Source organism: Elgaria multicarinata, chromosome 8, assembly GCF_023053635.1.
Source record: "Elgaria multicarinata webbii isolate HBS135686 ecotype San Diego chromosome 8, rElgMul1.1.pri, whole genome shotgun sequence".
NCBI classification, from domain to species: Eukaryota; Metazoa; Chordata; class Lepidosauria; order Squamata; family Anguidae; genus Elgaria; species Elgaria multicarinata.
In genome coordinates, this window is record NC_086178.1 from 59,956,239 (window position 1) to 59,977,920 (window position 21,682).

At 40.1% G+C, this 21,682-nt stretch overlaps 1 protein-coding gene across 1 annotated transcript in view; it reads left to right on the forward strand.

Annotated features, from left to right (window-relative positions):
* The first annotated feature begins 10,371 nt into the window (after positions 1 to 10,371).
* CFAP58 (cilia and flagella associated protein 58) overlaps positions 10,372 to 21,682 on the forward strand; it is a 103,388-nt gene continuing 92,077 nt past the window's right edge. The window contains exons 1-6 of the mRNA XM_063133246.1: positions 10,372 to 10,425; positions 11,999 to 12,280; positions 14,269 to 14,417; positions 15,691 to 15,847; positions 17,851 to 18,045; positions 21,069 to 21,206. Of these exons, the coding sequence (XP_062989316.1) occupies positions 10,372 to 10,425; positions 11,999 to 12,280; positions 14,269 to 14,417; positions 15,691 to 15,847; positions 17,851 to 18,045; positions 21,069 to 21,206 (975 nt within the window). The remainder of the gene's footprint in view (positions 10,426 to 11,998; positions 12,281 to 14,268; positions 14,418 to 15,690; positions 15,848 to 17,850; positions 18,046 to 21,068; positions 21,207 to 21,682) is intronic.

A 21,682-nucleotide genomic window follows, 5' to 3' on the forward strand; every position in this document is an offset into this window, starting at 1 on the left:
AAGGAAAATAGATACCTGTTTTAAAAAAGCAGCCATCAGCTTTCTGAACCGCACAAGCCCTCAAGCCTTTTCTCCCTATCCAGGCTGCAGAGCCACAAGAATCCAGGCAATTTGTTCATGCATGGTTTTTATTAAGGCAGCGTCCTTCGCTGATGGGAAAGCGAGTAATCGTGGACGCCCTTAATTTTTGCCTGTTGAGCAACACGCGAGGAAAGAGTAAAGCAACCACTTTCCGGAGTTTGCTCCTCATGGCTTCTTTCAGCTTTCCCCAATATGATGCCCTCAGAGAGCTTTGAATATGGGGCAGTATAGACATGTAATACCAACATAAGAAGAGCCATGCTGGATCAGACCAAGGGTCCATCTAGTCCAGCATTCTGTTCACAGTGGCCAGCCAGCTGTCAAGCAGGAACCCACAAGCAGGACATGGGTGCAACAGCATCCTCCCATTCATGTTCCCCATCAACTGGTGTAGATAGGCTTACTGCCTCTGATACTGGAGGTAGCACATAGCTGACTAGCTGCCATTGATAGCCTTCTCCAGCAGGAATTTATCCAATCCCCTTTTAAAGCCATCCAAATTGGTGGCTAGCACTACATCTTGTGGTAACGAATTCCATAGTAACTGCACTGTGTGTTTGTTATTCACCCTTTTATTGTGAATGTCAACAAAACAGAACATAAACTACATCGTGAAAAAGAAAAGAGAATCTCCAACCAATCAGCTTTATGGGATGAGCCCTGGATTCCAGTATTTTGAGAGAGGGGGGAAAATTACCCCCTCTCTACATCTCTACCATGTCTCATTTCCCATGTCTTCAGAACCTGAGTCTATTTGGGTCTTTTGTTGCGAAACCCCAGAAACTCATCCTGGTTAAGGAACTATGTTGTAATCTGTTCTCTGCTGTTTTATGTTGGGACCGTAAAGGCTCAAAGCCAATTACTGGAATTCCTGCAATAAAAGCCTCAAGGCCAGGAATCCAGAACCGGACACATGTTCAGAACAAAACATTGCTTATTTTTTGGGAATTCTAATCAGGCAATTAAAACAGGGATGGGGAATGTGTGGCCCTCGAGATGTTATTGGACTGAAACTCCCAACATTGTTCAACATTGGCTATGTTGGCTATGGCTGATGGAAATTGCAGCACCGCAAACAGAATGTCCTATGAGCTTTGGGGTATGGGGTTGTGCCCTTAAGGAGTTTTTCTTTAAAGATATTTTGTATTTCTGGTATGGTGGTCACCTGAATAAAATTATCTTAGTTGACTGACCATACACACTTTAATTGTACAGCTTGATTCTATACATACCGTTGCACCTACATTCATAGATTTCACTGGGTTTGCATGGATTGGACTGGTAAATTAGCAACGTGAGGCTGCTGTGGAGGGGTAGCAGCCTCACCCTTGAGAGAGATTATTCTAAAAGAAAAGTGACCTAGAGGGCAGATGGTAGATCTTCAGATGTTTCAGACTTCTACTTCCAGATACCCCAGCCAGCATAACCAATGGTTAGGAATGATAGGAGTTGAAGTCCCAAACATGGAGGGCACCAGGCTGGGGAAGGTTGATCTAGAGAGAGGCATAAATACACATCCAAAACCCACATACCTGAGAACTGATTTGTTATCCTGACAAAATTCTTTTGTATATGGAATCTTTTTAACAAACATAATTCTGTTCCATTGTCTTTGCTTCGAACTTTCAGCCTTTTAGCAGAGTTTAGTCCTAGCAAGATTATCATGCATGCTTTATTTGAAAATGTATCCCTGTTTAAGAATCACAAAAACAACCATGTGTTGTTGTTTTTCTTTATAGAATGAACTTTAGTGTGATTCCTTCATATATGAAAGAGCTACAGACCTTAGGCTATTATTATTATTTACCCATCGTGCCTCTGACATCCGCTTGCAACACTGCTGCAATTATTTATGCTTACAGCAGAGAGCTGATGATTTTACAGTTATTATTTATAAGGCTATGTAATGGATAAAGTAAACCTAAAGAATTATTAATTAAAGAAAGCAGAAACACTGGTAAAGTTATTTCAGAGGTGAGTCAAAGGAAAATAGAAAAGTCAAAATCCTATCGGAAAATTCTCATCTCACTTGCAGACGAAGAGATGAAGGAGTAGCTTTTGAGCATCATCAGATGAGCGTTTCATAGCATCCACTCATGGATGTTTCCGGGTCCTTTTAACGACGATGTCCACCTCCTGCATGCCTCCCACTCCTTCTGCTCATTTTTCTGTCACAAAAAAGATCTGGAAAATCCAGGTTTTTTGGCTGTAATGAAACTTGCTGCCATTTCCTGCTGGGTGCAGGAGAAGCAGCGCAATAAAACACCCACTGAATGGGCCATGTGGTCATTGCTTGCTTCCTCTTTCTTCTCCGTGTGAAGAAAGAGGAAGCTGCTCAGCCCTGTTGTGGGACAGACACAGGAGGCAAAGTGATGGTAGGGAAATGTGATTCTCCCCCTCCATCCTCTATGTCCTCTTAGTCCTTGCCCCCTGAGAGCCCCTTAGGATAATGGTTCTAGCATTATGAATAACAATCAGATAGTTTGGGATGAAATCGGAGTGAATTCACTGGGAAGCAAATTCTGCTGAAATGAATGGAAGAGTAATACAGTGGTTAAATAGCAAACATGTGCTTTCCCCATAATGCAAATGCTGCTGGTGGTGGAGAGGTATTTGAAGAGGGTAATAGGCAGTTAGAAATAGGGTGCTACACTAACTTTTCATGCACTTACTAATTCTCCCTGTATCCCATCTCGTGGACTGGTTTATCTCCCCCTTTTCCACCTCATCTGGCTCTGGTATAGGAAATAAACACAAATAGTCTGGAAGTTTGCTAAGGTAGGAATTTGCTGGGTGTAACTGGTGAGTGGGGAAAGAGCTGAACATACACCACCATCACCCTGCACAGTTATTCTCCCCTGCAAATTCTGTTCAGTCCTGTGTTACCATTCAGCAACAAACCTGCAGTTGGGGAACACATGTGTAGAGGTAGCTTGTAGTTCTGTCCAAAGTGACAAGAGTAGCCTGATCTGACAGAGAGGTAGGCACACATGAGGCCACTGTGGGTGCTTCCAGACTAGGCTTTTGCTGTTCTATCCCCTTAACTCATTCATGGCATGGTGTGTGTGTGTGTGTGTGTGTGTGTGTGTGTGTGTGTGTAGGTGTTACTGTTTTCCCTTTCTAGCACTCCTATACTTCCCCACCACTTCTTCTGTTTGTTTTGTCTTTTTCTTACCACAAAAGATACACTACGGAGGGAAAGACAGAAAAGCTGCATGATGTCTTTTGATTAGAAGCATTTGGAGCCACTTGTCTGGAACCACCTTCAATTCAACTGGCTTAGATACTTTTGACTGCACCAGATCAGGCTGCAAGAAGTGTAGCCTGATCTCTCTCTCTCTCTCTCTTTTTTCCTCGCCCTCTCTCTCACATTTCCTTACCATGAAATATTGGATCCTATGGTTTTATAGGCACATAAACTCTCATTAATCAAAATCCTTTGCACATTAAGTGGTTTTATTGATTCTGCCCTATTTAGGAAAAGCCTCTCATATCAGAACCCATAGATTATGATGAGCCAAAAGGAGGTGCAGGGGCTTTAGGCCTATGCATAGTTACAGAGCAGTAATTCCCAATAAGCTTGCTAGAATTTACCTCTCTGTGCAAATTCACAGGACTTGGATGGAAAAGACAGACACTCTCGACGCTGCAGTTTCTGTATTGGATTGCAAATCCTCAGAATGTTCATACAGGTCAAAAATGTTATTAGCCCCATATTTATCTAAGCAAAGCACTCACGTTCCATCTCAGAGTAGCTTTTTCATGGTTCTCAAGCACTCTCCTATCCAGGTAGCTTACAGTGATAGACCTGCTTGTCTTCATCAGTGTCATTGTGTTGTATTCAGGCACCGAATGTACACTGTCCCCTTAAAGACAACCCAGCCTCCCCACCTCTTCATCTCTTCCCTTAGTCTAAGAGAAAAATCTGCTGCAGGCCTGTATTGAGAGCCCTGCGAGGAAGCTGCGTATAACTCTAGTAATAAACCTATTCAGTTACCAGTACCACTGAAATTAATGGTTATGATCCAGCAGACAATGCAATCATACCGTAATATAAATCTGACGTATTTTCATTTGATCTCAAGAAGGTTATAATAAGAGATGGCAATGGTACAGAAAAAAACCCCTACCAAACGGATCAAGGAGATGGAGAAGCCCATCTACACACACAAAAAGAACAATGCATTTCAGCTGTATTTAATTAAATAAAAAAAGAAGACAAATTAGGGGAAGGCTAAATTTAGCTAATCTCTCATAATATTATGGTTGTATAGTGCCACCTAGTGTTTATTATAATATAATATATAAATAAGTGCTTTTTCCTGTCCTAAGGAATATCTAAACTTCTCACAACAGTTGCTAATTGTAAACAAGAATGCTGCAACAGCACAATAACAACATTTGAACTATACTAAGTCTTAATGAACTGGCCAAGGGAGGCACGACTCCTAGACACAGTCACAGTATCTGCATTGTCTGCTCATGTTTTTGTGTGGCGCCTTAATCTAAAGCAGGGAATTTTACTCTCTTCAGCCGGAGGCAATTTAATTTGAGGGTTGTAATAGAAGTGCCCACGCTGATTTACAAATATTTTCAATTCATATGATACTCATTGCAATGCAGACAAGCCATGTACCAAATCAGCAGAGGCCTTCACAAAGCAATTAGTTAGACTTGCTTTTTATGTAGTCTTTAGTTAAGCCAGTAGATTTAGAAGCCTACTAAACAATAAATATTGGCAAAAAATATCTGCCAAGGAGTAATGGAAAGAAGAACAGATAAAAAAAGAAAAAAGAAAAGTCTCTATTAACAGTAATTTCTCCAGTCATATGGATTTTAATGAAATTCACTTCGCTGGCATCAGTTTCACTGTGACTGAAATAGAATGGAGGCAAACAGTTCAATAAAAGTGAGAGATTCTGAGAATATACAATAAATGAACCAGCATTAAGATTCCGGTTATGCAGTTTATAACCACAGGGTATGCAGTCACTTTATAAATGTTAATTAAAGCCTGATCCACAAACCAGTTATGCTCTGCTGCTTGCGTTTAAACCAATTAAGATGGAATTAAATCTGTTCCAAGGTTGAGCTTGGCACTGGGGCACACGCTCTTTCACTTTCCTGGTTCAAATTAAGTCGTGCCCCACTCCAATGCTCTTCCTCACTCTCCCACAGTTTGCCATCCTTCCTGGAATATTCCTCACTGCTCCAGAGCAAACTTTCTTACACTTTGCCAATCCTGCCCTTGTTCTGAAGTTTGATTTGAGCTAGGGCTCCAGAAGTCCGCCTTGGAACATGATATGAAGGAACACAGAATGCCTCTGAGCATATGTTGAGTATTTTTCCTTGCCCATGGAACAACTGTAATCAGTCTTCCTACTTGTGGAATAAGCACGAAGTCCTTATAGGTCAGAAGAGGGAAATGCCTGGCAGATCTGAGCACCAGGGGTTTAAAAAAAGAAAGGAAGAAATTAAGCATGGAGAAACTGCCCCCCCCTCAAACACAACTCTGCTGCCAAGTAGTTTAGCCACATTACTTTGTCCATGTTACATTCGTGCATATGCTCTAATTATTCCTATTTATTGGGTACTTCTGATTTTCTGGTATCTGGAGCTGGTAAATCAGGCTGCAATCCTCTACCCCCTATTCAGGATGTAATTTAATAGGATTTACTTTGGAGTAGGCATGCATAAGATTGTACTATCCATTTTGCTTAGGGGAACATTTTAGGGGATTTCTTAATTTTTGTTTTGTTAGTCCATGCACATGCACTAGAATTGCTGTTTCACCAACTTTTCAGTAGCAGGCAAAGATGTTTCTCTTTCCACAAGCCTTGAAAAGGCATTTATTTCAATCTGCTTTTTAGTTGAAACATTGGGCTGTGTTGGATTATTTAGGGTGTTATCCTATGCATGTTTAGACAGAAAAAAAGCCCTACAACTCTCAGCATGCTGGGAATTGTGGGACTTTTTTCTGTCTAAACCTGATTGCTGCTGGTTTTTAAAATCACTTTTCCTTTTAATTATTTTAGATTGGCTTATACGTGAATGCTGTTCATTGTGTAGTGTTTTTAGGCAGCTTTGTTATTTTATTAGCAATTGTTAATAGCAGTATTTCTATAACACTACACATTTGCACAAATCCTGAAGTGGTTTCAAGATGAAAACACAGCAACTTGACGTTCTGATTGTAATGAGGTATTTTAGTTTCTGTAGATAGATAAAATCTTATATCCACTTATCTGGAAGTAAGCCCCACTGAACATTGAACTCAGTGAGATTTATTTCTGAGTAGACACGAATCGGATTGCACAGTATGCCGCCTTTCGAGGGCTTTGCCTGAAAAGGCAGCATGGAAATATTTGAAATAGAATTTTATTCTGTGGCAGTTTTTTTAAAAAATGTTGCATTGAGGCACTGCATTTTGTTATTTTTGCAACATCCCCTACCTCGGTGAAAAAAGGCTATATATATATGAAGGGATGAGAGGCACTACGGGGTGTGCGCGCACCCCTCCCGCGCACGAGAAAGCCCCCACCCCCACGGGCCTCCCTCGCCCCTCTGCCTGGACACCTCCCGCCAGAATGTGAGAAGGGAGGGGTAGTGGTTGCTAGGAGACGCGAGCGGCGGCCGTGAACACAGCAACACAGGCCGAGCGAGGAGGACGGGCCGTCCCGCTTCTCTCAGAGCGGGGTACTCCGCCTGCTCCTCCTCCTCCCACCCCGGGGGTTGTGCACCCCTCTCCCCCCGCTGCAAACATGACTGAGGTGAGACCTCTCCACCCCCCATTCCCGACAACACAGCCTCCTCCCACTTCTTTTCCCCTAGCAGCCTCTGCCATCTCTCCCTACACAGTAGGGTCCCCTCCTTCCTTGTATTCTCTTTTCTTAACAATAATACGTGATTTCCACCCCCGCTCCTAATAGTATATCCTCCTCCTGGGGCGCTACCGACAGGAAATAAGGCGTGGTGGGCGTCCTGCCAGGTATTCCCAGTGTCCCCTTCTGCTGCCCCTCCCACTGGGGAAATAAAATAGCTTCCCTTGGTCAAGGGCAGTAAACCTCATTGCGTGATAGCACCTGTGTTTTAAGTGTCTATTTATTGCATTTCTATACCGCCCAATAGCCGAAGCATTCTGGGTGGTTTACAAATTTAAGACAATTCAAAACAAAACAATAGTATAAAACCATAATATAAAATACAATATAAAAGCGCAACCAAGATAACAGCAGCAATGCAAAAATACAAATTTAAAATACAGATTTAAAACAGCAAAGTTAAAATTAATTTATAGACTGTTAAAATATTGGGAAATATTGGGAGAAGTCTAAAAGTTGTACTTAAAAAACAACCACTGCTAACATCGGCTTGTATCTAGTTATGCTTGGAGCAGAGCCCTTGCAATCAATGGGAAAAGTTATTTACAACTAACTGAAGCTTCATTGATTTCAGTGGTTCTACTCTTAAGCGTAGCTAAGTCTGGATCTAGCCTTTTAACCTTTCTCCATGGTATTCAATAAATACAGGCCTGTCATTTTGAGGATTTTTTGCCCATATTCATCATCCCCCAAAATCAAGGGTGCATACTCAAACTTACTACTTAATGACATTATTCTTATATATACAGATAGTTTGCAGTGGGAATGATTATACTCCATGTTAGTGACAGAATGGGGTGGTATTTTTTCTGGATTAACTGATCTAGAGAAGTATATATGATTTACAGTTGTAATTTAAGTTTTACTGCGTTGCTCACTGCAATTCTTCACACACACACACAATTTTCTTCTGTGTTACTTTTACCCTAGACTTATGCAACTTGGTGCCTTCCATGGATGTGTTACTGCAACCCCCATCATTCCCAGCCAGCTGCCTGGAAATGATGGGAGTTGCAGTCCACCACAACAGGAGGTCACCAGGTTGGGGAAAGCTCTTTTATCCCATTAGATAAGGCCTAAAGGCTTTACCATAGCCTTTATCATATCCTAGAGCTCCCATCCATGATTTTGTCTTATCTGCTTTAATGTTTTATTTTGTATTTAAATTGTTTTTATGTTGTGGTTTTTTTTGTAAGCTTCCCAGAGAACTTTGTTATGGGCAGCATACAAATATTGTCAGCAAGCAAGTAAGCAAGTAAACAAAATCTTGATCATTGCTTCTTCATCACCATTTCTCCTATGGTCTTGACCAGACAGAGGTGTGTCTCCCATTAGTGCTTAGGTAGGGAGAGAGAGAGAGAGAGAGAAAGTCAGAGGCCCCAACTAGTATCTGTCTTTTGTACTGTATAACCTATGCTGATCCTATCCAATATTTTTATTTTCTTCCCCCACTTTTTTAGTTTCCCTATTCCCTTACTCACTTTTACTCCTTCCTTCTCCTCCCTACTACCCTGCTGCCACCTCCCTTTTTGTCTCACAACCTGTTTCCATGTTTTTGCTTTTCCTTTAATGTCTATTGATATTTTAATTCTTCTACTCCATCACTTTCTCCATCTCTCAGTTATTCCTCCCCACCCCTTGCCTGTTCAGGTGTGTTGCATGTTGGCCTCTGGTTTTTCTACATTAATTTCTTTAGGAGAACTATTTTCTACATATCTTCTAACCTGGCTGTCCTTTGCACCTTGTTGCAAGCAGTCCTTCTGTCATTTCCTCTTGGCTTTCCAGTTTTGTCCTTTATTAATTGAAATGTTCTCAGGCTGTGTTTCTTGATACTCTGGGCAAACCTGGGGACAATAAACCAAGTTTTATGGGCCAAATAACTGAGTTTGGCATGAAGTCAGACTAGGAGAATAAAACAGAGGCAGCCTTGCTACTCTCCTTAACTCACAAAACATCTTTACTTCAGTTTGATTTCACTCACATTTTTCTGTCAGCAAGTAGTTTATCATTGGTTGAGAACACCATTACATTTTAAGCATTATGAATAGAAACAGTTTTATTGTCAGGTGTTATATTATGGGACATACACATAGTGGTGGTATGGTGATATAGCAGTGATATATATTTCTGTACCTAGAAATATATTAGTTAAAATAATAAACTTGTTAAGAACACATAGGAAAATGGAATGATGATTAGTGATCAACATGTCTTTATTTAAAACAACTTTTTTCAAGCCAACTTAATTTTTGAAAACGTAAACAAAAGTTTTAGTAGACAAGAGGAAGGTAATTAACATTGATAGCGCTTTTGGATTACTTCCAAACAATTGCATAAGAGTTTTCATGGCTTAAAAAAAAGGTGGAAAAAGAGTAAAAGCAATGGGCTTAAAATATAAGAAGATAAATTAGTTAAACAATTTTGAGTTGGGGGATGCCAACTGTAAGACTAGTTTGTATGGTAGATATATAGTCTCCTTGGGACATTTTAGAGTTTTCCACAAAACTGGGCTTACCTTTCCAAAGAGTATAAGGGTAATCCAAATTTGTTCATAAGGTACTTACATTATGTAACTTGGATGTATGTGGTAGTGATGCCTCTTCATTGGTTCATACATTGCAACAACTTAAAATGGCAGGAAGTTTTGCAGATGTTCAGTTAAGGGCTTAATTTACATTTACTTAAGTTTGTAAGTGAAAATATTTGATCACAAAGATACTCACAGTGCAGTCCTATCCATGTCTACTCAGAAGAAAACCCGATTGAGTTCCATAGGGCTTGCTCCTACATAAGTGTATGTAGGACTGCAGCATATTATAATATAGTCTATAACAGGGAAGGGCATTCACAACCAGCCCTGATATTATTTGGTTACGGTGAGCATGTCAGATGATCCTCCTGATACATCCACTGGGAAAAGCTTTGCTTTAGTTTGAGAAGGTCCTCACCCAGTGAAGCTGCTTTGTCTGCCCCATGCCTTCTCTCATTGGGGAAATGCTGTGGGACAGGTGAAGATGCCAGTCTGAGCTGGCTGCTTGAGGAGTGCTCAGAAAGCATAATGTGGGTGAGTCCTCTGCCAACCCACATACCCTGGTGTTATCTCAGACCATAGATGGCCCTGCCCACCTTGAGTAATTCTGGAAGGCTCCACAGGCCATAGGTTGCCCTCCCTTGGTCTAAAATATAAGCCTGAAGCCATTCAGTTCCATGAAATGTGTTTAGGATTTGGTCATGTGGGATCAGTGTAAATTACCTTCTGTTTTTTTGGAGCCCTTTGGACACCATTCACATTATTGATTTTGAAGTTTTTTTTCTGCACCCTGAGGCCTGGAAAAATACTTTATAAAGAACCTGAAATGCTCATGATTCTATGAACATTTCATGGGACTTTGCAGAAGAGGCCGGGGAGATGCCTATTGTCTGTCCTTACCTAAACAAATGTTGGAAGTGCAACGGCAAGAAGGTAAAAGCACATGCAGCTCAGGCTTTCCCATGAGCTTTCAGAAGTAAGTCCCATTGATATAACTGGGGTTTTCATTCATAACTTTGGCTAGTATAGGAATGTAATGAATGAATGAAATGAAAAGTGTTTTCAAACGGAGAGCTCCTAGCACTGCCATTTAGAAGGCGTTGTTTAGCTCTTCGGTTCTTTTTCTTCTTAATGGATTTTCTGTGGTGAGAAAAAAGATGGAAGACACAGTGGGAAAATATGGGAGAGTTACAAGTGAAAGATGATGACATTTGCCTCCCCCCTAAAATTCCATGAATGAGGCAGGGTGGTGGTGCAATAAAATCTGGAAGGACCGTAAGTATTCATAGGATTGCTGACTTAATGTTGTCTCTGAAGGATTAGTGTCAAGTTCGCTGATTATTACCTCTATCCACCTTCCTAGAATTTGGTACATGATCTGCTGGGTTGGAAAATTCAGTGACAACATGCTGGTCCCACTGGACTGGATCTAAACTAAGTTAGTTGAATGTGGGTTCCATTGAAATCAATACAAAAACAGCCGTAATGACTAACTGAAGTCTGATGGGTTTCAATGGGAACTATGTTCAGTTTATGTGGAATGCAATCTTATATTGCTTTTCTATTTAATTCAGTGGAGCTGACTTCTGAGCATAGGATTATGCTGCACTCCTAAGCATGCATATTAAAGTATAAGCTCCACTGAACATGGTGGAGCTTAGTTCTGAGTAAATCGTGTTGCAATGTTGCAATCCTAAACATACTTACTAGGGAATAAGTCCCATTGAACACATTGAGGCTTACTTCTGAGTAAGCATGCATAGGATTATGCCATAAAATCATTTGTGTGTGTGTGTGTGGGGTCAGACCTGCTGTAGTCCACTCCAATTTAGTATCTTGTTCCCAGTAATTATTTAGGACAAAATGTACAAAAGTGCAAAATAAATAAATAAATAATAATTTGGGTGCCCCAGGGTTGTCGAACTTGTAAATAGCTACCAGACAGTAACATGTTAACCAGGTATTGTGGCCTATCAAGTCCTTGATAAACTCTCCTAGGACTATAAAATTAGGCGTGTTGATAGGTCTGGAATATTCTTTTGAGGTTGGAGTGTTTTTTTTTATTCCAGAGTAAAAGAATTGAAAAATAATTTACTTTAGAATGGCAGCTTCAAGGATTTTGTAAACAAATATATAAATATTGGCATTGAAAATGCTGTTTGTTTGTTTATTTCTTTATTTTCAATCCATCCAGTAACAACAATTTTCTGGGTGAATTATGTAAAGTTAAAATAATAACACACAACTGGATACTTTGCTTATTGGTAGGTCTTTATGGATGGGCAGAAGTGGTAATCAAAAGACTCTGCTTGCCAAAAGGGATTTGGACTTGAAATAGGATAGAATGTGAGCTCCATATGGTAGGAACGGAGTTGCCATAATCACACAAGTTTTAATCAAAGTTATACCTTGGAGCTATTATACCAAATTTTTTGGTATATGTCATTATCTTTATCAAGATGCCTTTGGTGATTGTCTGATAGATTCTCCCATTCCTTTCATCCAGGAAAAGTATGACAAGCCTGCAATAGAAGAAAATGTCTTTGAAGCCTTGGAAAAAGACTTCCAAGAAGTCATCACTGAGCTTACAGGAGATCAAAGCCTGGAGAAATTTCGTGTGGAATATGAGAAGCTCCATGCAGTGCTGAAAAAGTCTTATGAGAATGAAAAGCGTCTCATGGCAAAATGCAGGGAACTGAATGCAGAGATTGTGGTGAATTCGGCTAAAGTAGCTGCTGCTCTGAAACTCTCCCAGGATGATCAGACAACAATAGCATCATTGAAAAGGGTAAAGGGAACAAAATATGACTTGCACTCTTGATAAGCGAATATATAACTGAAGACATAGTAATAAAATGGAGCAGATGAATCTGTAAGAAGTCAATGCTTTTATGATCTGTACTTTGGGGATCAGGTATGATCAGAGTAACATTGTTTGTCTACTTTGGAGTACATTCTGTGGGTGAACCCACCTTAGTAGGTGTAGGTACATCTGAAGATGGGCTGTAAATTCAGGGGAAAATAAAATCATGAGGGCTTCTTCTCCCCACCAGCCATGGATCCTCCCTTATCCACATTTATCCCTACTCTCTCATCATCCAAACTTTTTTTTTTTTAAAAAAAAGGGGTGCGTAGGAAAAGCTAATGATACTTGCCTGTATGTGGCTTTAGGACAGAACTGGAGATACCGTTTTTCTACATATCTTTTGAAGGGTTGGGCTGTAAGTAACTTGACCCTTCAGCCTGCTGCTCCAGCAACCTGCATAGAAATGCATAGGAGAATTTCAGCATGTTCACTTGTGGAACCCAATATTGGTATTGAGATGGGGTGTGGGGGACAAGGTATGAGTAAGTTTAAAAAATGGGCTCAAGTTAGAAACATTAACACTGCTGCAAAGACCTGTAAAAATGTACACTTGTAAAGCTTTAAAAATGTTTGTTACTAGGGTGGCACCACTTGCCCAATACTTTGAAATGCTTGGGGCTGCTCTTCCTGCTCTTCCTCAAACTGAAAAAGGTTCCCCACCCCTGTTCTATGCACTCTGAAGACCAAAGACTGAATTCATTTCATCACATCTGCTCAAGGGCCTGTAAATCCCATCAGCAATAAAGGTTCCTATTATCCCTGGGGTCTCAATTCTCTGATTTTTCTCTCCCTCCTGTTCCCAGACCCTGGCCTCATCTACACCAAGAAGGAAATTGCATTATGAAAGAGGCATGAAAGTGGTTTATAAAAGGCAGGAGCCACACCAAGCAGGATATAGCACTATGAAAGCGGTATATGGTTGTGTCAATGGGGCCCATCAGTTGTCAGTGTACTTCAATACTTCTATAAAGCAGTAGTGCGGCTCCTGCCTTTTATATACTGCTTTCATACCACTTTTATAGTGCAATATCTTGCTTGGTGTAGATGAGGCCCCTGTTGGCTTCTCCTGCCTGTTCATATGAAATGCCCGCAGGAGTTATTGTACTGTGGGCCTTAAAGTTCTTGAGAGAGCATGCTACTTAGTTGGCATCCTATGCGGCAAGGTCTTGCTATTTACTGTTTTACTCTGTACAGCACCATGTACATTGATGGTGCTAAATAAATAAATAAATATAATAATAATAATAATAATTTACCAAATATACTGATACCACTGGGATGCTATTGGGAATATGCATTTAAGTAAAATTGTATGTGTGAGGCTAACTGATTTAGCCTTGTATTTACACAGGTGAAGAGTCTTACTACATGAAGCATTTATTAGGTGCTTGTGATTCCTCACTCACAGTATGGGTGCTTTACATGATGTCAGTATCCTCCAGGGCCTCTCCCTTTGTTTGCAACCATTTTAGCTTTTTTCTTTCTTTCTTTCTAACGAGGCAAATCTGATATATCCATGAATGGCAGAAGAATTGCTTTCTTCTGTTTTGTTGAAGGAACTCAAAATCATCTTTTTAAAAAATGAAAATTTTCAAGTGCTTGAATTGAACCTGGATTTCTTAATAATTATTTTGACTGTATGGCACCAATGGGGTATTCCTTTAAATGCAAATAGTATCTTCAGAGGAGTGTTTTTTGTTAGGACCTTGTTAGAACTTTTCTTCTGAATGAATTTCCAATTTCTAGGTGTGGATTTGTTGACTCAAAGTATTATTATTTATTGGCCAAACAATGGAAATCTAAGCATGAAAGAAAACTGGAAAATTGATTCATTTACCTGGAGAGGAAATTGCTTATTGTTCATTTTAAATTATATATTATATAAAACAGTTCTCGTCTAATGCTAACAGGAGATCGAAAAAGCCTGGAAAATGGTGGATGCAGCTTATGAGAAGGAGCAGAAAGCAAAAGAAACCATCATGTCTCTCAAAGATGAAATTTTGAACCTGACTAAATTAGTGGAGCAAGGATCTGGATTATCATTGGGTCAAGAGCATAAGTGAGTTGATATGGAAGGGACTGGGGAAAATCCATTGGTGCCTCATTCTCATTGAGGCTAAGTTTATTCATTGAAGCAAATAATCTTGCAAAAATCTGCACATATATTTTAGATTCGTGTGTAAAAAGCTATGTATTTGCACCCGCTGGCTAAAATCCAGTAGGCCCCTAGTGCTAAAATAAATCATGATGTGCTAGTTTAAGAGACCTCTAGCGCAACAGCAATAGCAGTAGCTGATGTGCTGAGATTTCTGGGCAATCTATCATGCTAGCACACACACACAAACACACACAACCTTGCACCCTCCAGATGTGTTGGAACTGCAGTTTCCATAATTCCCAGCCAACCTGGCCATGCTGGGTGGGAATTATGGGAATAGTGTTCTCAACACATTTGGAAGGTGTCAGGTTGGAGAAGGCTGTACTAGAGGTCCCTTACAGTAGCATGATGTAATTTACGTTAGTGCTGGTGTCTGATGGGATCCTGCCCTCCAAGTGGAAGATAGAGATATAATGGTGCAATTCTCACTGAGATGGTAAACCTGTTTGTGAGCTATACCATTGGCGGACATAGTTGAATACTCCTCCGTATACTACCATTGCCTGCATAAAGGGATCTAGCATGTTATTAAGAACTGACACTAGAATGCTCATGCTAGCTTTTTATATGTAAAGGTTTTTTGTGTAGTGGAGCATTTATTATTATTGCTTTTATATCCCACCTTTTTTCTTCCAAGAACCCAAGGCAGCATACATAATCCTCCTCCTCTCTGTTTTATCCTCACAACAACAACCCTGTGACATAGGTTGGGCTGAGAGTCTGTGACTGGCTCAGAGTCATCCAGTGGGTTTCCATGGCCAAGTGGGGACTAGAACCCAGATCTTCCGAGTCCCAGTCCAACACTTTAGCCGCTACACCTTACTGGATCCTGAACCGTCATTTATGTTAACAGGTTAGCTTAAGCTAACCCACTCTAATCCACAGGATGGAATCTGAAGACACTACAAGAAATGGGTAGGCAAATGGGTATTCAGTTAGAGATTTGATGATAATATTGGGGGAAACTATGCTTAAATCAGTAAACGAACAGAAGAACAAAAACTACTGGTGCGTTTTTAGCAACTGCAATAGACATATAATTTAATTGACAGCTTTTGTGGGCTAATGGAAGGGGAGTTACATGTGAAACAGTTATCTTTAAACTTCTATTTTCCACCAAGCTGAGAACACAGAGTAGGCTACACACTTCTGACTAGGATCTCTTTTCTTCCAGCATGCGGGAATTGCTAAAATTCAAGGAAGAAGTAACAAAGGAGCGAGACCAGCTTTTGTCAGAAGTTGTAAAGTTACGTGAAAATGTAACAACTATGGCAGATCAACAGCAAGAGTCAGAAAAGAGCAAAATTGAGACAGACTCCACCATTGCTCAGGTCTGTGCAATCCTCTAGGTTGCTGTCATTGTTGCGTTTGTCTAGAAGTCTTCTCCACCTTTTCAATTTATCTCTGTTAACTGTCATCTGTTGTTTTACTTCTCTAACTGTTTTTCTGGCAGCTTAGTGTGAGATTGTCAGTGACAGGCCAACACCAGTGTCTTTAATCTCTTCTACTGATCTCTGACATTGCTTTTTGAAATGGCGTGCCCTCTATGGGTTCATTCCCCATCTGCCAAATCTGCACCAACCAGAGCTACTATTCTTATTTGGATCATTCCTCTTTTGCTTTAATTTGAGTCCTCTGCCATCCACACCCTCTATATCTATGTCTGAGTGGCTCCGTGTAATTTAGGTTTCAACTGAGCTATTCCTATGTAGTATATCCATTTGTTCCTCCTCTAATTATCATTACTCCTAAGCCAGAGGTTTCTTGTTTATGCGCATTGTGGTTTAAACAATATTTCACAGGGGGCACACAATTTTTCCTATGCTAGTTAAGTTTTTCAGTCATTATCTTGGACCCTTTGGCTTTCCTCATGGAGTTTAATGTTCAAATAGTGGCTAGTTCTGCCTATCAGCTGCTGTGTGTACCACTCTGCCCCCTTTGTACGCCTTCTCATTCTTTCTCACTCTCTGTTTATGATTAGCCTCTTTTAGGAATGAGGCAATTATTTGAAGCCCACATTTGAAGAATCAAGCTTACCCCAATTTGAGGCAGGCATAGCCTCAGATTGGGGCGTGTGCCTTAGCATTGTCCTCCCTGCAAGTCCTCTTTTCCATGAGGAAGAAAACCCTACCGGGGGAGGAGAGACCAGGCAGTGGTGGACTCCAGAGAAGCTGTATGTACCTTTCCCACAGCTGCAAATGATAAGCTGTATGTCTTTTTTGTTTTGTTTTGCTGGAGGTCATTATTTATTATAGTTTAGATAGCATCATTCATGTATATGGCACTTTACAAAGGCTGAGAGGACAGGTTCCTACCCTGAATGGCTTACAATCTATGCAGTAGACAAGGAAAACTACTGAGTACGGCAGTGGGAATGGAGGCAGAGGTAGGAGAGGGAAACGGGCCAGGGTCCAGTGCAGGCTCCGTACCACGGCTGGTTAATTCTCACTTTTGTTTGCAAGAGGGACTGATGAGGTGGGTTTTATTACCATTTCGTTCACCCCTTGCGGATTTATGAGTACTTGCAAAATCATGCTGGGTTTGTGAGATGAACACGATGGTATTCAGCCATCCCTAGCTGTTATTGCACACTCACACCATTCCTGGAATAGTGTTCCTTTCTTGAGTCATCAGCCTACGTCTTTGTCTTCGCATAAGCCTTTTTCAAGCAAAGTGGATTTAGCAAATCCATTTCTGAATCATCTTACCTGTATTTCACTACCATTTTAGATTCATGGGTAAAAAGCTATGTATTGCACCTTCTCGCTCAAATCCAATAGACCTTTTTATTCTCCCAATATTTTAACAGTCTAAAAATTAATTTTAACTTTGCTGTTTTAAATTTGAATTTTTGCTTTGCTGCTGTTTTTATCTTGGTTGTGTTTTTTTAATTGTATTTTATATTATGGTTTGATACTATTGTTTTGTTTTGAATTGTCTTAAATTTGTAAACCACCCAGAGAGCTTCAGCTATTGGGCGGTATAGAAGTGCAATAAATAAATAAATAAATTTGATCCTCAATTCCATTCCTCATGTAAAGCCTTTACTTCATGTACTTAACTCCACATTGCCCAATATCAGTTGTAAGTTCTGTGACCAGCATTCTGGTCACCTCTCATGCACTCTGCTCAACACTTTTTATGGGTAATGTTTTAATAGTAGTAGCATTGATAGGTGTTAATAGTGTGGCTGATTAAGACCTTAATTGATTGTAAAGTACAGCATACGAACTAGCCAGTGTCAAAGAATGACACAGTTATAAATGGCTAATTATACCGAGTGATTCCCCCAACTTAAAGACAGACGAATCTTGCCATTGTGCTTCTTCTGCAGCTCCATCAAGAAATCCAGATGCGTCAGAATGAGGCTTCACGGGATAGCCGAAAGAAAGAAAAAATGGAAAGGGAACTAAAACAGCTTCAGACAGAATTAGAAAACAAGATAACTGATATGAAGACAATGCAACAGAATATGAATAGGAACAAGGAGGAACTCCTGAAATTAGAACAGCAACTCAAAGAGCAAAAGGTATTATTGTAGGCTTTTTTGTTAAACTATCTCAGGAACAAACATGCATAGGCTCAAATATCAAGGACAGATTTCGTGTATAATAGGAAGAGTTTCATTTACTAATTGCACAATAAGATTAAAACAATGAAGGACACTGCTGAATTTCTAGGCGTTTTCTTTGGCAATATATATTTTGAGGAAAAGCTCATTCCCAGTTGCACTCACACTGAAGTCAACTGAGAATGCCCCCTAATGATTGGTGTCAAGATATGACTATTATGCCATATGCAGAGATTTCTGCCCTAGTACCTTATGTTAATAAAAACAGTAATGCTGAGTGTCAGCCTTTAGTTTGCTCTAAATAGCACTTGGGGATTCTTTTCATATTCTTCAGCATTCTAATGTTTCTTTCAGCTCAAATATTTTAATAGTTTTGGTGCCTTTTAGAACAGTCACTCAAATCAGGAGAAATAATAACTCTTAATAATTCACTGTGGGTAAAGACTTTCCCACTCTCCCTCCCTCCATCTGCTTTAACTTTTCTGTTGGGAATCAGTTTCCAGCAGTTACTGCTACCACAGCAGCAACATAACTGGTGACGGAACCAATAAATTGACATCCATAGGTGGGGTGAGGTATATAATACTCAAGACTGGGAAACACCAGGCACCAACAAGACAGGAGCAAGGCAAAAGGGCAGAAGACATGAAATTAAATAAATGTCTGATATATTGCCGGGGAGTCTTGTGAAATGACAGATTTCCTATTTCTATTGGGTTTCTTCTGTATTACTGAGGAACAAATGCAAGGTCATTATAAGGAAGGATTCTAAAGATGGGATTAATCTTTGTAGAATTCATCTTTGGCACATTAGGCAGAGTTACCTGTTTTGGCTTAGCAATACATGTTGGTTTGAGACTTTTGAAAATGTCACGTTGAAGAGGTGGCAACGCAGACAGAACAGGCATTGCCTGGTAGTTGCAATTTTGGAATATTAACTGGGACATTGCCTGTGTCATATATTTGTGGGCTTGAGCCCATTGTTTCTGAGCCACTTTTCTTCTTAAGTTAAAAGGGAAATATAATATTTTCTGGTCCAAAGTTTCCTTTTTCACAGATCAACAAATTATGTCTGAAATCTCACCAGAATTTACTGTCTGTAGTCCTTCCAGAACTCACTTGGAAAATGTCAGTGTCTCTGGACTGATTCACACATAACTGCTTTCAGTCTATGACAACTGTTAAGCAAAATCAGTATATGTTGTCTTATGGTTGTGTCATCTTGTACTGATTATGTGAATGCTGCTCTCTTTTACAAATGGATAATCATCATTTGTGCTGCCATGCCAAAAACTGATTATGGCTGAATTCTGTGAACGTCAGACGCATGTGTATGACTGGGTTGGTGTGGGCTGATGAAGATTGAGTCATCATAAGCTGATTTTGTTGTTATTGCCTTGCAGCTGTCTCAGGCTAATAGAATCATATGAATGGACCCTCATTCTTGATTAAACAGTGTTCACACTCTGTTGCCATGGCTCACTCATGTTGTTTCTCACCAGTATTTTTCTTAAAATAGCAGAGTTGCTCATGTCCATCTAAAATATTGAAGCCCACAGTAAATGTTGATGTCTGTAGGCAAATAAGAAAACATGGCAATGTTTTCCTACCAGTCACTTTTTTCTGTGAGGTTAGCTAATTGAATTCTGGGAAAAGTCTTTAGGCAGAAGTTGCTGTTGGAGTGCAAAGTATTTTTTTTGAACTGTATTTCATAGCATTTTTCCACCCAGGCCTTGAAATGGTCTTCTGAAACTAGTTTATTTTTTTCAGTCCATTTCCCCAGATAATGCAAAATCCTCAAGAGAATCAATTTTAGTAAAAAGTAAAAGAGCTTTGGTAGAGCAGTTTCTTATGGAGCAAAACTTTTCTAGAAGTTGTATGTGTCATGCAAATTTAGGATCCTTTCCTCCCTCCAGTCCCTGGGTGGATGCAGGTAAAAGTCCATGACAGTTAATTCAGTGTAGCAGATTTCAATGAAATCAAAATAGCCATTATAATTAGTAGCCACTGATAGCTTTATCAATGTGTGTAATCCTCTTTTGAAGCCAATGAAGAGTCGGAAGCGACTGAATGAATAAACAACAACAAATTTGGTGGAAATCACTACACCTTGCAGTAATAAATTCCCTGCCACCTGCAATCCTTTTGCTAGATATGTCAGGTGTTAAACCTTCTGCAGTAGTAAGGCATGCACTCTACAACTGAGGAATAGCCTTTTCCCCTTACTAATTTATGATTTCCCTGCTAAAATTCAGAGCTCTTTGTCACTACAGCTGATTAAAACCATTTGACTATCCTGCTCATTTGCAGTTATTACAAGTGTTGTTGTACACTGTCTGCCAAATGGCATAGAGGCATTAAAATATTTATCTTCCACCTGTGTGGGAGACTTGGAAGGATCCAAGAAAAAAAATTACACCCACTGTGCTATTCATGCTACCCTCCAACCCAAGCTGTTGAACAATTATCACATTTCTCAACATATTCAATTACTAATGCGGTGATAAAGAGCATGTGATAATGACAATAAAATGTGAGGCAAACATGTAAAAGTTTGAGGTGCTACTGAGCTTTCTGAGTAGATAGTTAGCTCCATCACACGAGGGGAAACACATTCCCTATTGTCGCTTCTCCACCCGTGTTTTTGCTGCTCAGTTACTTCCTCTTTCAAAAGAGGAAGTAAACCATGAGCACGAGGCCCATTCAGTTGGCTGTTCTAATTGTGCTGCTTCTCCTACACACAGCAGGAGAGAGCAGCAACTTCTGGGTTTAAAACACATTGGACTTTGTGGAGAGTTTTTTTGTCACACAAGGAAGGCAAGAAGGGGTGGAAGACACACGGGAGGCAGACGATGTCATGGGAGGGACCTGCAAAAAGTCTGGGAGTGCCCAGCAACGAGCATGCAATAAAACACACTTCGGATGAAGCTCATAGTACTCCGATTACAAATTTATCTGCTCCTTTGTGCCACACTCTGCAGATCCTGAACGAAAGAGCAACAAAAGAACTGGAACAGGCTACAGCGAGAAATGCCAAACTTCAACAAGAGAATGAACAGCATAGTTTGGCCATTGAACAACTCATACAGGAGAACCAGCAGAAAACCATGGAGCTGAGAGTAAGTTCAAGGTTTCAAGCTTACATCAGACGTATTCCCAGTTCAGAAATAGCATTGTACCTAATGGCTCTTTTGTATGTGTGTGACTAGTAGTTCAGATGTCAGAATGTCTGCTGTTTTGTCACCAGTGGAGGCTTTCCTTGGAATGCAAATACCAATTTTGGAAAGGCAGTTTTTGTCAGGACCATTTCAGTGAGAGAAAGAGTTGAACTTCTCCTTTCCTCTGGTCAGTGGCTGCTATTTGCATAAAAAAACATGCACATTAATTTCATTAACATAATTAATGTAATGTATAATTTGTACCTGAATATGAGTGTACATGGGAAGTGCTGGCATCACAATCTGTTCATGCACACTATTTTTTAACAATAAGGTTACTTTGTCAGTTACTGACTCCTTTCTATTCTGTGTTGTTCTCTAAACATTTGTATTTTTTGTACTGTTTTTGTGTCATGCTAGAGATTTTTGCCTTTCAA